Here is a 15234-nt window from a genome sequence, read left to right as displayed (position 1 = left end):
TCTGTAGGACAAGTCAATGATCAGGAAATATTTTCAGCACTCAAATAAGATGTCATTGTAGAGAAACTAAATTATTTTAATTCTGTTGCAACTGTGTTGGCTGCAGAAGAAATTGTAGATTCACATGTGGGAATGACTCTTGGTGAGGATCTCATCAGAGGATCTATTTGAAATAGAAATTACTTCATGAGATATTACAGTACAGTTGACAAAACAAGCAGTAATAAATTGCTGGATGTGATTCACAAGGAATTATGAAGCCACTGGAGTGTGAACTATTGAGTTAAAAAACGGTGTGCAGCTTCCCACTTAAAGTTGCGTGGCAGCTGAGAATCATAAGAAGACCTATATAAAGCCAATGAAAACAAAAGTCCAGGAAAGATCTGGGGAATCCTTACATCTGAAGGCTTGTAAACCTGATGTATGCACCAGATGAATTAAAGAAACTATCATGAAGAATAGACTGAGTGAAGATTTGAATAAACATGGTTATAGGACAGACTCATCAAAGATTCTGATAAAACACAGTCCTGCCTTACAAACCCCTTGGGAGTTCTCCAAGTGGGTCAACAAGCAAGTGCAGAAGTGTGATATTGCTAACTCAATGCGTATAATTGAAAGTATTTTTTTCAGATCAGTATTTTTGTCTAATTTTGAGTAATTAATGGAATAACTTCCAGTCATTATTTCTCCCTGCAGCTGAAATAAAAGGGCATAGAATATTTGTGTCTTCTCTGTGTCCATTTCTAATTTTAGTGATGTCTTTGCTTTTGAAATGTCTTATTTATAAACACATGTATGGAACCTTATCTTGCTGATTATGATCATTTTTGCTGAAATGCAAAAAATTATCTTCATCATCAAGAAAAAAATTATAAACCCAATGTATTTATTTCCTGAGAGGTGGCTTCTGTGAGAAGCTGCTAGAAGCTTCCCCCATATCTGATAAAGCCTGTGCCAGTCGGCTCCAAGGTGGACACGCAGCTGCCCAAGGCTGAGCCACTCAGCAATGGTGGTAGCACCTCTGTGATAACATATTTAAGAAGGGGAAAAAACCTGCTGTGCAACAGCAGCTGGAAGAGAGGAGTGAGAATATGTGAGAGCAAACAACTACGTGGGCACCAAGGTCAACCCACCACACCTTGTCGAATAATTTCTATGTTTTTTAATGCCTTATTTTGCTGCTGCTCTCCTTCCTTCTTGTAAAACTGTGAGTGTGCCACCATTGGTGATGACTTTCACCAGAAGGGCCAACTAGTTTTATTTTTTTAATTAGTTAATAAAATCTGAAGTATCTTATTGCACTCAGCACATGGCAAAATCCTGTGAGACAGCACCTGCCTGTCTTTTCACTTTTTCTAGTAAAAGATAAATAAATGATAAGACTTCAGATTTGGGGTTGTTTTGTTGGATTTTATTTTGCTTTTTTGGTGGGTTTGGGTTGTAGTTTTAAAATTTTTTTTATTCATGTGGGGGGTGAAAAAGAGAACAGGCAAGAGAAGAATAGATTAGGTATTTAATGTGAGACTTTGAAATGAGCTATGTCTTTCCTCCTAATCTAAGTGAAAATTGCTGGACTTTGACACCTCTTTCCCTTAAATTCCAAGAGATTGTTTCTTACTTAAATTTGCTTGCTCTTTTTCTTTTAACTGGAAGCCTGTTTTAAAAAGAATGAATATTAGTACAACTGTCATTTTTTGTAGATCGTACAACACTTTAAACTTGATGGAAGATCTGAAACTCTTGTACAGAACAGCAGGACTGCAAGGCAAAGGCATCTGTTTTCTTTTTACAGACAATGAGATCAAAGATGAGTCTTTCTTGGAGTACCTGAACAATGTTTTATCATCAGGAGAGGTAAGATGCCTTCTCATCATCGTTTTTCTGCTTTTTAAACTTTATAATTCTGAAGCAAAATAACCAAATTTAGTTCAATATATGTCACAGGGCACACGTCCACAAACTAAAACTCAAGTGCTTTTTATCATTACAGTATTATAAAGAATGGAAAAAATCCATTATACTAGGTTATAGTGAGACAAAGCTATTGTAAAATTAAGAATGAGCATCATCATTCCATACAGACAAATTGCCTAAGTCATACCCTTTTAAATGTGTTGACAAGCTGTCAGGGACATGAAAATAGCTTAAAAAAAAAAAAAGACTTGGGGAACATCACTGAAGTTTTTTTAAATTGTCTGTTAAATTAAATATTTAATTATTTAAATAATTCATGTACAACTAGTTTTTGTATGGTAAATTTATGTCCAGACTGGATGGGATGGCTCTTGTTTGTTTGTTTGTTTTAATTCAGGGGTGTGTTTCAGAGTAATTTCTTCTACTTATTAGAATATTAAGAGAAGAAAACAAAGCCTTTGTACATGGATTCTTTGTTTTTCACATGGGAAAGTGGGCTTTACTTTTAGAGCAAGTTAGATTTCAATGTGTTTAATGGAATGAGTTCAGTAAAACTTCTAGTTTAAAGAAGTGGGGTGCGTCCTAATAACTTCAGTTTCTGAAGTGTATGTCCCTTCCTGAAATGCTATGTATTAAATGAACCTTATACTATATTCTCTATTTTGGGTCATCTTATAAAGCATGAAAAAAATTTCCTTTTTCTCAAAGGTGTCAAATTTATTTGCACGTGATGAAGTAGATGACATCATTAGTGACCTCATACCCACCTTCAAAAAGGAACATCCACGTAAACCTCCAACCAGTGAGGTTCTGTATGACTACTTCATGACCAGAGTCCGTCAGAACCTTCATGTGGTTCTTTGCTTTTCACCAGTAGGTGAAAAATTCCGAAATAGGGCCCTGAAATTCCCAGCTCTCATTTCTGGATGCACTATAGATTGGTTCAGCCGATGGCCTAAGGATGCTCTGGTGGCAGGTAGGTGTAGGTTTTGTCTTTGCAGATATTTCGTTCTCTGATCAATGGTCATGAAGTTGTTTTAATTGCTTTGAATTTTGCCAGCACGCTAGCAAAAGAAACTTATTTGGTTCTAAAATTTGATATAGATGTTTTCTTCTGTAAAGCTTGCTGTATTAAACTGTTGAAATATTTCTAACAGAGGAAAGGCTTTGAAAACAGTTTGAAGAAAAATTCCCCTTGCAGATGGATTAAAGGCATTAGTAAAGAAGGCAAAATACTACTAAAGTAAGGAATTATTAGTGACTGTGCCTGTGATCAGGCATACAGGGAAGGCTGTGGTTACCCAATAACTGGTAGCTAGCATTTACACAGGTTCAGAGAGAGAAAGGAGTTGCACACCTTGGAGGTGAAAGAATACCAGATTCTTGCAATACTTTTTAGTGAGCAGTGTGGAATAGTGTTAAGAATCTGATGGTAAAGACAACTGGTGTTTCAGAAGCTGCAGGAAAGGTGACATAATACACACTGACATGTTTTATATTGCCTTGTTTATAAGCTAAGAAGTTTTCCTGAATATTTACTTACATTTATGTTTTTCTTTCTTTCTTAAGTATCTGAACACTTCCTGTCCTCATTTGATATGGACTGTACTGCTGAAACAAAGAGGGAAATTGTGCAGTGTATGGGCTCATTCCAGGATGGAGTGGCAGAGAAGTGTTCTGATTACTTTCAAAGATACAGACGTTCTACACATGTGACTCCCAAATCCTACCTGTCCTTTATTCAAGGATATAAAACCACATACAAAGAAAAGCGCGCCGAAGTGCAGACATTAGCAAACAGGTAAACTGCTCAGTTTACTACTGTCTTTCTGTAGTTTTCTTCCCCAGATAGGTATATTCTAACACACTTAGTTTCAATGCATGGCTTGTCTCTGCACAGCAAAAGGATTATTTAAGTTTTTTTTTAAATTTCCTAAATTGTGTAAAGGTGTAACTTGATCAAATATTATAGTTGCTTTTGGCATATAAGTTGAAGACTATATATTTTTGGAGGGGAAAAAAGGGTAGTGATGTATGAAAAAGCAAGGTGGTAGGAAAAAAGGTGAATATAAATCATTCCTATGTATTTTTAATGAGAGAAAGGAAACATCTATATGTAGTTTCATAATATACTCGCAATAGCATTTAAGTTGCCAGAGAGCAACTTCTGTTTTTTTGCTAAACAGTTGTATCCTTCTGATACGAACATGTAAGAAATACCCTTGGCATTTTTGGGTTTGTGATCATAGAACCTAATTTAGGCTGCTGAGCTTTTTACTTGTAGATTATTAAAGTGTTTCTGATACATTCGTTCTTCTTTTGGATGCTTTATTAAACTAATGTTGTCTATTTGCAGGTTTATCTTCATGTCACAAATACTCAAATAGAATGCAAAATTAGCATTTAGCATGTCAATTGGTATCACCCTTAAGAAAAACTGTCTTCTCAATTTTGAAAGATTGGCACAAAGAGCTGGAAGCCTTTAAAAAAGACTCAAACTAGTTTATTTCACTTTTAAACATCCTTTGGCTTCAAAGCCAAATTGAGTTAGAAATCTGTAGTTATGTTATGGGTGAAGACTTGTAAAACAGAGAGGTTTGGTCCTGTTTTTTACCTCCCAACACCTCAAATGTACCAGATTAGTTCATGCATGTCAATTTGTTTCACTTCACCTTGCGTAGTCTGAATTGCTTTGGCAGGTGTTACTTTTTATGTGTTCTCTGTATTTCTTTATAGCTGTCCAAGAACTGTTTAGCCTTTGCAATAGCAGCCTCTGTAGAGGCCACTTAAACTTGTCTGAAAAGTCCCAAATGAGGACTGACTTCTTGATAGACAAAGAACACTGTTGAAGGGGCATTTTAATGCTGAATGAGATAAGTGTTATCTCAATGCTATTTTTCTATTTCTCTCTTTTTGTTGGTCTTGATTTCAGTATTTTGATTTTTTTAGCCTTTTTTATATCCTCTTCAAACAAGAAATATTGATTTGAGATATTTCTTAGGATTCTAGTGATGACAAAATACTTTCTGCTATATAGAACTCAGTCCTTACAAGTATCAGGTTGGAGTTCAACAGAGATGGTGACATGTGGAACCAACATATAGGATTTTTATGCAATAATAAAGGCATAATTTCAGTTAGAAGTGGGTAAAATTTCGATCTACAGACTCTCTTCATGTAATTCTTTATTGTTCACTTTATTTTGAAGACATCACACACTTGTATGAAAGTTCCTGTACAAGTTTTACTTTTAGTGCAAAACATCGTTTGCTAGTGTTCGTTCTGATTGATGTGATTAATTCTGTTAATGGAATTATTTGGGAAGTGGAGTGTAAATTACATAGAGAATTACATGCTTCTTATTTTGCTTTTTAACTCCAGAGTGAATACTGGACTGGAAAAATTGAAGGAGGCCTCTGAGTCAGTGGCAGCTCTAAGCAGAGAGCTGGAGGTAAAAGAAAAGGAACTTCAAATTGCCAATGAAAAAGCTGACATGGTATGTACAGCCTTCAAAGTGTATTGCTGTTTGATTTTTCTTCTCTTTTTATTTATTCTATTTTGAAAAGATTAATTAAGTAAAAGGAAGTTACATTGGAAAAAAAGGGATCTTGGAAAATTATAGCAGTGATGAAAGTCATCTTGTTTGAGTTTTCTGGTTCTGGAATTCAACAGGTAAAATTTTACAACAAAAAATAACACATTCCAACTAGGTGTTTTCTTTAATATTTGGCATGTGGATTTTCTCACATTCTAGGTACTGAAAGAAGTTACTGTAAAAGCACAGGCTGCTGAGAAGGTGAAGGGTGAAGTTCAGAAAGTAAAAGACAAAGCTCAAGCTATTGTAGACAGTATCTCAGTGGACAAAGCCATTGCTGAAGAGAAGTTGGAAGCCGCAAAGCCTGCTTTGGAAGAGGCAGAAGCAGCCTTACAGGTTAGTACGTGGACCATGTATAACCCTATTTTACTGCTATATAAGATTGCAGGAGCATCGCATAACTCATCAGTTGACAGGAAATGCGTGCAAATAAATATACCTGTTTTCAGGATTTTTAAGTTCAATTTTGTTTTTCTTTTTCCACCTGAGTACTAAACCCAGTTTTTCAGAGAAGGGCAAGTTTTACCTTTCATGTGAAACTATAGTTGATATGTGATGTGCTGTAGGTTGATATTAGACCAGTAAATGACTGTTGATACTGTTATAAAACAGATTGTGTGCAATGAGTGAAGAAGTGCCTTCCATGTAAAAACAGTTATGATTCCATCCAAAGCTAAACCTCCTGTTTTATTTTAAGTTTTCACCAATGAATTGCATTTTGAATAAGTTTGCTGATCCACTCTTTTCTGCCACCTTCAAAAAAAATTTTTTTCTTATGAGTTACCCAGATTTCTAGCATTCACCATGGGACTTCATGTCTTTCAACATGCTCTTTTTGTAAAGCTTTTTTAATAGAGTGATAGCGATCTGCCCATATCTTTACGTGATGCATCATTAGTGATGAAAAAAGATTAATTTTTGTTGAACTCACGTAGTTTTTTTTTTAATGTCTGTTTAGCTGACTGTATAACAGAATGACCCTCAAAGCATTTCTGTCATGAGCAGCAGTAGTGGGATCTGAAGTAAATCTAATACTAGAGGCCAGCAGGGAGCTGGCATCTCAAGAAATAGAAAGAGTGAAGGAAAAAAATGAAGGATAGATAAACCTCAAATGTTGTTATGTAGATTTACTGACAGGTTTTCCTTTCCACTTAAGAGTCTGACAACAGTTGTGATGGTTAAAGACTATTATGATGTTGCTTCAAATTAAAGTCTTCAGAATCTAGTATAAATAACTTTTCATGGATCTTCTGAATGTATGACTTCGCTTTGAGGGAGAGGTACTTAACAGTCTCTGACTGACATGATTCTTGAAGGGCAGAGCAGGAATGTCTAACTGATGACATGACAGCTGATAAGAGTGGAATAAGAGAGCAGGTCTGGATCCATAAGATCCTGATACTTAGCTACAGGAGAAAGGCAAAAAAAGAATAAAATCCAGAGGTGGGCAAGCATTCTGACCAGTGCATAAACAAAATGCTAACTGGGCAGTGTACGAAAAGAGCAACAGTGTCCTGTGTCCTCTCCTGCATCTTATTACAGCTTACTTTCTGGTTTTGGCCAAAATTACCAAACCAAAACAATACTGCTCTTCCTGAAATTTTGTATTCTAATAAATTAAAATCTGATTTTAAGGAAAAGCTACACTAGCGTTATTGTAAGACTTCACAATGGGAAAAGGTAGTTGGGCTTAATCTTGAAATTCTTGCATTTGCTATAATGAATTGCTTTCCCCTTTGGCTAAAGGGGAAAGGAAAACTGTAATAAAAGCAATCCTGTCAGCATGCATATCTGTATTCTCAGCATGCATTCATTCACTCAGAAACTCGTTAAATCAAGAAAATTCTCTATATGAGTCTGTATAGGGCTGCATCTTTCAAAAAATGAATCTGATAATCATTACAGATTTGTAAATTTCCAGCTAGAGACTCCTGTAACAGATTTCTGCTTGCACTATAGACAAATATCTATTAAAATATTTGATAAATTCAAAGGTAACTTCCCAGATAAAAAAAAAAAAAATCTATGGCTTGTTATTTCACTCAATTTTTTATGTATTTTAGGACAACTAAATGCTACGTTAAGGTAGGTACAGAACAGTTTATAAGTATTTTTAAACTTATAGTGAGATTAATTTTTAAAAGTTTGAGTAAGAATTGTCAAAGTTCAATAAAACTTAGTTGTCCCTTGCCCTGCAATTAAAATGGCATATTAAATGCACAACTAGAAGTAAATAAATAAATAAATTGAAATTAAATACTGCTCTTTTGCCACAATTTGGATGGTAGCAAAAAAGGCGAGGCTGAATTTCCCAAAAGTCACTAAGAAACCCTGTTTCCACGTGTATATCTGAAAAAACCCCGCTGAATTATCAGGTGAGCGCTGAACCCAATGTGCAGCAAAAATCGAAGGGAAACAACAGGCAGGCGGAAGGAAGGTGATCAGGATAATCTGCAATAATTTACAATCCCTTTCCTGAAGTATAAACACAAATAGTTAAAATCTTCCTTTATGAATTCCCAGTGAGGCACGTGCTATCCTAGAAGCAAGGTATTATACCACCTGCATTAACCTGTTGCTTACTGTTTGTCACTGTCATGTACTCCGACTGATTAAATTGCCTGTAAATTAACAAAGCTTCTGATCCAAGTTGCATGTGGTATAGGAGTGTGCCTACCATCAGCAGTTACCATTGTTCAGTGGTTTTTTGCTCTTTATGTGGTGCAGTATGTACTACTGCTCAAATCAGTGCTTCTCTAAGGAAACATCTTTAGTAGACTTTTCTGATAGTCCTTTCTGATTCATGATGTACACTAGAGTTACAAGTTATAGTATTAGATTTGCATCCTAAGGCTTACTTGGCCTTACTTAATAGGGCCTAGGTTTTCATACATTATTATAATTTATTTGTTTTTCTCGCAGGCCTGCTTCTACAATGGGAACATTCCCAGTAAGATGAATCAGAAGGTGCAAATCTATATATGTATCAGGCCTTCTCACTGGTTTCCTAAATTCACCTTAAAATATCAACAGAATGTATTTTCCTTTCTAGACTCAGTTTCTGTCAATAGGTTTGCATTTAAAAAAAATAGGTAAAATTTCAAGACATATCTGTTTTGCTCTTTGTTTTGTCAAAAATGCGCATGGTAGTTTTAAGCTTTTAGGTGCTGCTGTGGAGGTGGCCTAACTAAGGTTTCCTGGTAGTTGCTAGGAGGTAGTAGTGCAAATCTGGTTGGAGGGTCCTTCTAGCTTCATGCTTTTTAGAGGCAAAATTATTTTCAATCAAAAATAATGTGAATAATTTTTTCTTCTCCAATGGATGAATACTGTTGGTGAGCTTGTGCTCTATGTCTTATTAAGTAAACAGTAACAGTAATTGCTTTACCCTTTGTTTTAAATTCACAGACAATAAAACCTGCAGATATTGCCACTGTCCGCACACTGGGTCGACCTCCTCACCTCATTATGCGTATCATGGATTGTGTGTTACTGCTCTTCCAGCGAAAAGTGAACAATGTGAAAATTGATCAGGAAAAGTGCTGTACCATCCCATCATGGCAAGAATCTTTGAAACTGATGACAGCAGGGAACTTCTTACAGAACCTACAGGTGCTTGTGCAACCTTCTTTTTGATATTTTTTTAATTTAGGAAAATGGGGGACAGTGTTTTCTCTGGTGTTCGTAGAAGAACAGATGTGCATGGGGAATCAGACACACAATAGATCTGAAATGTTAAGGCCTTAAAAATGTCATAATGAAATAAACTTGAATCCTTCTGGCAAAGTTAGATCATAAATCAATTATAATTTTTTCTAAGTAAGGCAATGAAGTTACTTTCAGTGACAAATGATTCAAAGCTTTAAGCATTTGGTTTGAATAGCCATTACTTATGTGTTTTATTAAAGCTGATAGAAAACATCTTTTTTTCTGGTACTTAACTTTTCATTAATTTTCAGTATTGCAACTTGTGCAGTGGCTTGCAAAAGAATAATTCATTATTACGATGTATAAATCAGATTTTTTTTTAAATTTGGGATTTTCAGCTCCATAGCATATGTCTAGGGAAATGGGAAAGAGTAAACTGGTCAATAAATCCCTGTTCATAATTTAAACTAATAATGTTATGATTAATCTACTCAGAATAAATTGTACCTTATCCTGCACCACTGGATGTTATTATTGCTGATTTCTGCATTTTGAGAAGTTTACTTAATCTGTCTCTGGTTCAGCGGAAGATCACAGATGGCAGGCTTGACCAACTTTGTATGATTGGTAGTGCCATGGATGCCATTTATGTAGTATTCACATTGCATCTCCTCATAAGGATTTTTAATTTACTGAAGGGCTTGAACATTTCATTGCTTGTGCGTAGATAAACGTATTTGTGCTTCAGGAAACAGATATTTTTCAAGTTCATCAGTGATGGACTTTCAGTATACCTTGTAAATAAATATTTTAAGAAGACCAAACTTATATAGAATATTTGACAATCAAAATAAATTTGAGGGAGAAAATTGAGAGCTTTTGGGGATGAAAAATGGAGATGTTTTCTGGAGAAAAGAGGGGGGTCAAAATAAGTTCTTAAAATTGAAATACATTACACTAATGAGATAAGGTAATTTAAGGAGAAGATAGCTGGCTTGCACTTTGAAAGGACCATCTTGTACAATGTATGTTTACAAACCAGAGCTAAGCTTTTCCTTTTATTTTTGAAGATAGTTACGTTACTTATTCAGTCGTAAAGAAAATAGATTTCAAGCAGGGTATCAGTGATATTTTGTATCAACAATTAGCGGTGTAATGGTAATGGATAGTGTAAGATAACGAAGAATATAATTAAAGGGAAACTTTTTTCCACTTTGTAAGACTATAGAACAGAGTGACTTTAGCAAGATCTCAAAGATGCATGAGACGGAGAACTTCGTATTAGCTGTTTGTAAATAACATTTGTGATCTTGGTAGCATTCTGTGTGTGCTGAAATACGTATGTGTGTAGTTTACATACCTTACATACATTATGTATATTGCACTCATTTTTTTTTTTAGCAATTTCAAAAGGACACAATTAATGAAGAAGTAGTAGAACTTTTGAGCCCGTATTTTGAAATGGTGGACTACAACATTGAGACAGCTAAAAGAGTATGTGGGAATGTTGCTGGCCTTTGCTCATGGACCAAAGCTATGGCTGTATTTTTTTCTATCAACAAAGAAGTATTACCTTTAAAGGTAAGTCTATTAATCAGCGGGAGACACACAAACACTCTTTGCTTCTTTTCCTCCCTACCTGTGTGCACTTGAGGATTTAATCATCTGCAAACATCAGCTGCCTTATTCCGACTGGTGCATGCCTCTGTAGGAATTTATTATCTTTAAAGTAGTAATTCTACAGTAAAATATATTTTAATTGTACTACTACTTGTAAGTTGTCAAAATTATGAAAGAGATTGTGCAGTTTTGTGCCTCTGGGCCCCTTCTGAATGGGGTTGAAGCAGCTGTCATCCAGTTTAACTCACTATTAAGGACAGCAATTGCTGTCCTTAATTAAGAATTAAGCAGGAAAAAACTTGAGTTCTGGTTCTTTTAATGTTCCAGATCTCAGTTCATAAGATGACTGTACAGACACTCTGTTCATCAGTGTTATTTAGCGAAAAACAGGCCTAAATAGTTGTTAAAAGGTAAGAATGAAAGTCAGGAAGAACAAGATGATTTTAAAATAGAATAGTTTGTATTTATAATAGGAATGACCGAGAGGGAAGCAAGGTTTGTAGTTGGAGGTAGTATCTTTCATTAGACAAAGCATATTGATCAGAGAAATCGAATAGGCTTCTAGTGGCACCAGTCTTTTTTGCTGGCCAGATCAGACTAACTTTTGTGTCAGATGGAAAATGGCCAGTATTCCTAGAAGTTTTTCTAATAATTGATAATTTGATAATAATGACCTGCTGCTTAACAGCAGCTACCTGCCATAAGAATTTAGTTTGTTGTAAAATTCAAATAAAAAGTTTTAGTGATGAATGATGAAATCTCCACTCAGCAGCTTGGTTGTGAAATGTAGTACGGTAAAACTCTTTGAGATACATTATAGCAAATGCTTTGAGATGTTGTATGTATGAATACACTTTTATATTTGCATGCTTCATAGGCTAATTTAGCAATCCAGGAGAATCGTCTAACCACTGCTATGCTGGATCTGCAGAAAGCTCAAGAAGAACTGGGTGCCAAGCAAGAAGAATTAGATATTGTGCAGGCAGAGTATGAAAAAGCAATGAGAGAAAAACAGGTGAACTGCTCTTTACAGAAAAGTTGCCACTCTTAGTTTAAGGAAAGCTTAATGCATTCTCTCAATTTCATTAATATTGCTGGAAAAGGATGTTGATTAACAGAGGATAAGAGATAGGTATTTGGATCCTGCCTCTTTGGATCCCACCTCTTTCCTTTGCCACTGATCCTCTCCGCCCCTTCCTCCTACCTCCTCAATAACTATTTTATTCGTATTATTTGTTTAGTGGCTACTACTGTAACATCAAGTTTCATTAATGTATGTTATCTGTGTATAATGTATTTGAAATTCTGGGCAGAATTCCACAGAGTTAATAGATACCAGGCATTTTGCATGTCATTTAACATACATGCCACCATGAAATTTAAGAACAGAAATATTAGAAAATTAAGTAACATTAACGACAGATGTTGATAGATTGTCAAGATGTATTTTTTCCATCCCACTTTCCCTCCTCTGCACAGTGATATAAATGTTTGAGAATATATTTTTACACTGTTAACTACTAGTTTAATAAGATATAGAGATTTTTCTGGCCTATCAGATACTTGACTCTAAACCATATTTCTTGGTGTATGGTTGTCTGTAGACTTTGCTTGAAGATGCTGACCGTTGCCGTCATAAAATGCAAACTGCCTCAATTCTTATAACTGGTTTAGCAGGTGAAAAAGAGAGGTGGACGGAGCAGAGTAAAGAATTTACAGTGCAAACCAAGAGGCTAGTTGGTAAGCTTTTGCCCACACCCTTGAATTTGGAAGTTAGTCACTTGAGTTGTAATGGGTAGCAAAACTGAAAACACTTGAAATTTCAAACTTTTACTTTGTAGCTCAGCTTCCCTGTTGCTAAAATGAGGGTAATTGTTACTAATTTTCTTGCTAAAGCACTGCAAGGTAAAAAAATACAATATGAGACTAAAGTTCATATTTAAAAAAAAAGTACAATGACTCTGTATGCTGTGCATGGCCTTTTACTTGATGTGTATAACATGCAGTGCATATTTGGGACACTGATGTTTTAACTTGACTGATGTTTGTAGGCAGCAGTCCAAAGAGAGTGATACATTACCAAGTGCCAATAAAATGACTGTAACTGAGAATATGCATGGAGGAGAGGAAGACCAATATTCAGGCGCTGACATTTATATGTAGAAATCAATATTTTTGAATTCAGTTACTAATGCTCATAAAACTTTTGTTTCTTAGAAGTTCATTTCAATTTTATAAATAGGCACTTGGAAACTAAAGTACTTTGTAATAAAGAATTAATTTATTAGTTAGATCAAGTAGATTAAATTTATCTTGTCCTTTACTGTGGTCTGAAGTTTCTTCTCTGACTTTTGCCTTGAAATGCTGTAAAAAGCAGATATTGTCGTATAGTTTGTATTATAGTAGATAGGTTGTATTTTATTTGCTGGTATAATATGTATATGTGTGTTACCAACTTATTTAAAATACAGGATACTTTCCCCACACACTCATCGTGGGTTTTTTTTTATAGATAACTTGAAAAAATCTAAAAAATATTAGTGCTCAGTATAAAAGTATAGTATCTTCTTCAAATGAATCCTGCATTCTTACTTCAGAGGTACAAAAAAAACCCACCCCAAACTACGGTGTCATGAAACTTAGGGGGGCAGTTTTGAAGCTGACCAGAACATTAAAAGTTGTCACACTTAATACCTCCATAATAATTTTTTATTACTAGTAGTAATAATTGCAATTAATTTGTACTTAATTAGTACTCCTAAATAAAGGTTCTTTTCTCCCCCCAAAATATTGATTAAGCCTGTTCTCAAAATTGTGCAAGGGAATGACGGAATTGGAAGTTTAATTAAGCTTATTCTGCCATGTCCTGCTTGTGCAGGATCTGGTGTTTGGAATAGTGTTATATGTGTGCGTTGGGTTGACCTTGGCTGGCTGCCAAATGCCCGTCTCTTGATTCCTACAGTTGCATTGAAAGGATAAAGTAAATGTGGCATCTCCTGAAACGTAGCGTTGTTTTAAGCCTTGGGGAAAAGGCTGATTTGTTTTCTTTATGGGTCGAAGTGTGTTCTCCAGTTACCAGGCAAACCATGTAACAACTAGAGAAGAAAGCAGCTCATTCATGGATGGAATTGGCAAAGCTGTAATGTTTTGCTGTCTCTTTTTCCTTTTTCTCTTTAAGGTGATGTACTCTTGGCTACAGCTTTTTTGTCCTATTCTGGTCCTTTTAACCAAGAGTTCCGCAGTCTGCTATTAAATGACTGGCAAAAAGAAATGAAAAGCCGGAAAATCCCCTTTGGTAACAACTTGAACCTCATAGAAATGCTGACTGATGCTCCAACCATCAGTGAATGGAACCTGCAAGGATTACCAAATGATGATTTATCCATACAGAATGGAATCATTGTCACTAAAGCATCTCGTTATCCTTTGTTAATTGATCCACAGGCACAGGGTAAAATTTGGATCAAAAATAAGGAAAGCAGAAATGAACTTCAGGTAATAGGAAAGCTGGTGTTTTCATAATCCCTAGAAACTCTTAGCTCAGAAAACAGTACAATTCAGTGATTCAAGTAATACTTAAAAAATTCCTTTTATATAAAATGCCTAGTCTGGATATAAAGGACATTTCAGATATATTTTGGTAGATTTGAGATTTGACTAGATATGAAAGTGTACTTTTGAAGCTTATTAGTACCAGTGACTCAATTTTTTAAATGAATTTATTTTAATGAAACATAAAATGTTGGAAAATAGGCTGAACGAGTAATGTCTGATAAGGGCTGAAGCATCTTTGCAGAATACTATAAGCATTAGAAAAAAAACCCCAAATAAGTGATTAATACAAGTTCATATAAATTTTTAAAAATGAAGATTCACATCATGATATTTTTATCATCTTTTAATCAGAAATTATTGCAAATATACAGGGAAGACAATATTGCAACAACATACAGTCTGAGGCAAGATACACCAATTCAATGCAAATGTGAAAATATGACAAAGTCCTTGCTTGCTATAATTATGATTACACCAACAAACCAGCTATTTTAAAAGATATTCCTGAAAATGATGAAGAGTCGTTTGAAGGATAATAGAGTGGCTCTGAGAGTATTATTAGGAAACTACATTAATTCATGTTTATTGTTATCTCTGTGCGGAACCCTTTAATGGTTGCCTAGCTAGTTATGTTAAGAATGATTATTAGATTTTAACTATGGAGTTATAAACAAACTAAGCTGCATGTGCTTTGTGTACATGTTGAAAATTAATCACAGTTTTACTGAGGACTACTTTTTAAAGCAAAGACTGTTTAATGGCTTGTTCAATATAACCCCCTATTTTTTGGGGCGGGGGAGAAGGGCCCTAGCCTTGCCACAGTTTGACTTGGGGATGTTATCCAAGATAACATTGAAGGTGATAAAAGGCTCCTGTGATCATAGGATATCAAAACTTCAGGT

The 15234-nt window shown here is 35.1% G+C and overlaps 1 protein-coding gene across 1 annotated transcript in view; it reads left to right on the top strand.

The window, feature by feature from the left end:
- The window catches only part of DNAH5 (dynein axonemal heavy chain 5), a 130831-nt gene that overhangs the window by 89684 nt on the left and 25913 nt on the right, over nt 1–15234 (top strand). The window contains exons 54-63 of the mRNA XM_054191319.1: nt 1704–1857; nt 2626–2893; nt 3487–3718; nt 5299–5413; nt 5672–5848; nt 8918–9121; nt 10559–10738; nt 11655–11792; nt 12382–12517; nt 13956–14272. Of these exons, the coding sequence (XP_054047294.1) occupies nt 1704–1857; nt 2626–2893; nt 3487–3718; nt 5299–5413; nt 5672–5848; nt 8918–9121; nt 10559–10738; nt 11655–11792; nt 12382–12517; nt 13956–14272 (1921 nt within the window). The remainder of the gene's footprint in view (nt 1–1703; nt 1858–2625; nt 2894–3486; nt 3719–5298; nt 5414–5671; nt 5849–8917; nt 9122–10558; nt 10739–11654; nt 11793–12381; nt 12518–13955; nt 14273–15234) is intronic.

The sequence above is a fragment of the Rissa tridactyla genome, chromosome 2 (genome assembly GCF_028500815.1).
Source record: "Rissa tridactyla isolate bRisTri1 chromosome 2, bRisTri1.patW.cur.20221130, whole genome shotgun sequence".
Classification (NCBI taxonomy): domain Eukaryota; kingdom Metazoa; phylum Chordata; class Aves; order Charadriiformes; family Laridae; genus Rissa; species Rissa tridactyla.
The sequence above is the reverse complement of the archived record's forward strand: the minus strand, read 5'-3'. Positions and strand labels throughout refer to the sequence as shown.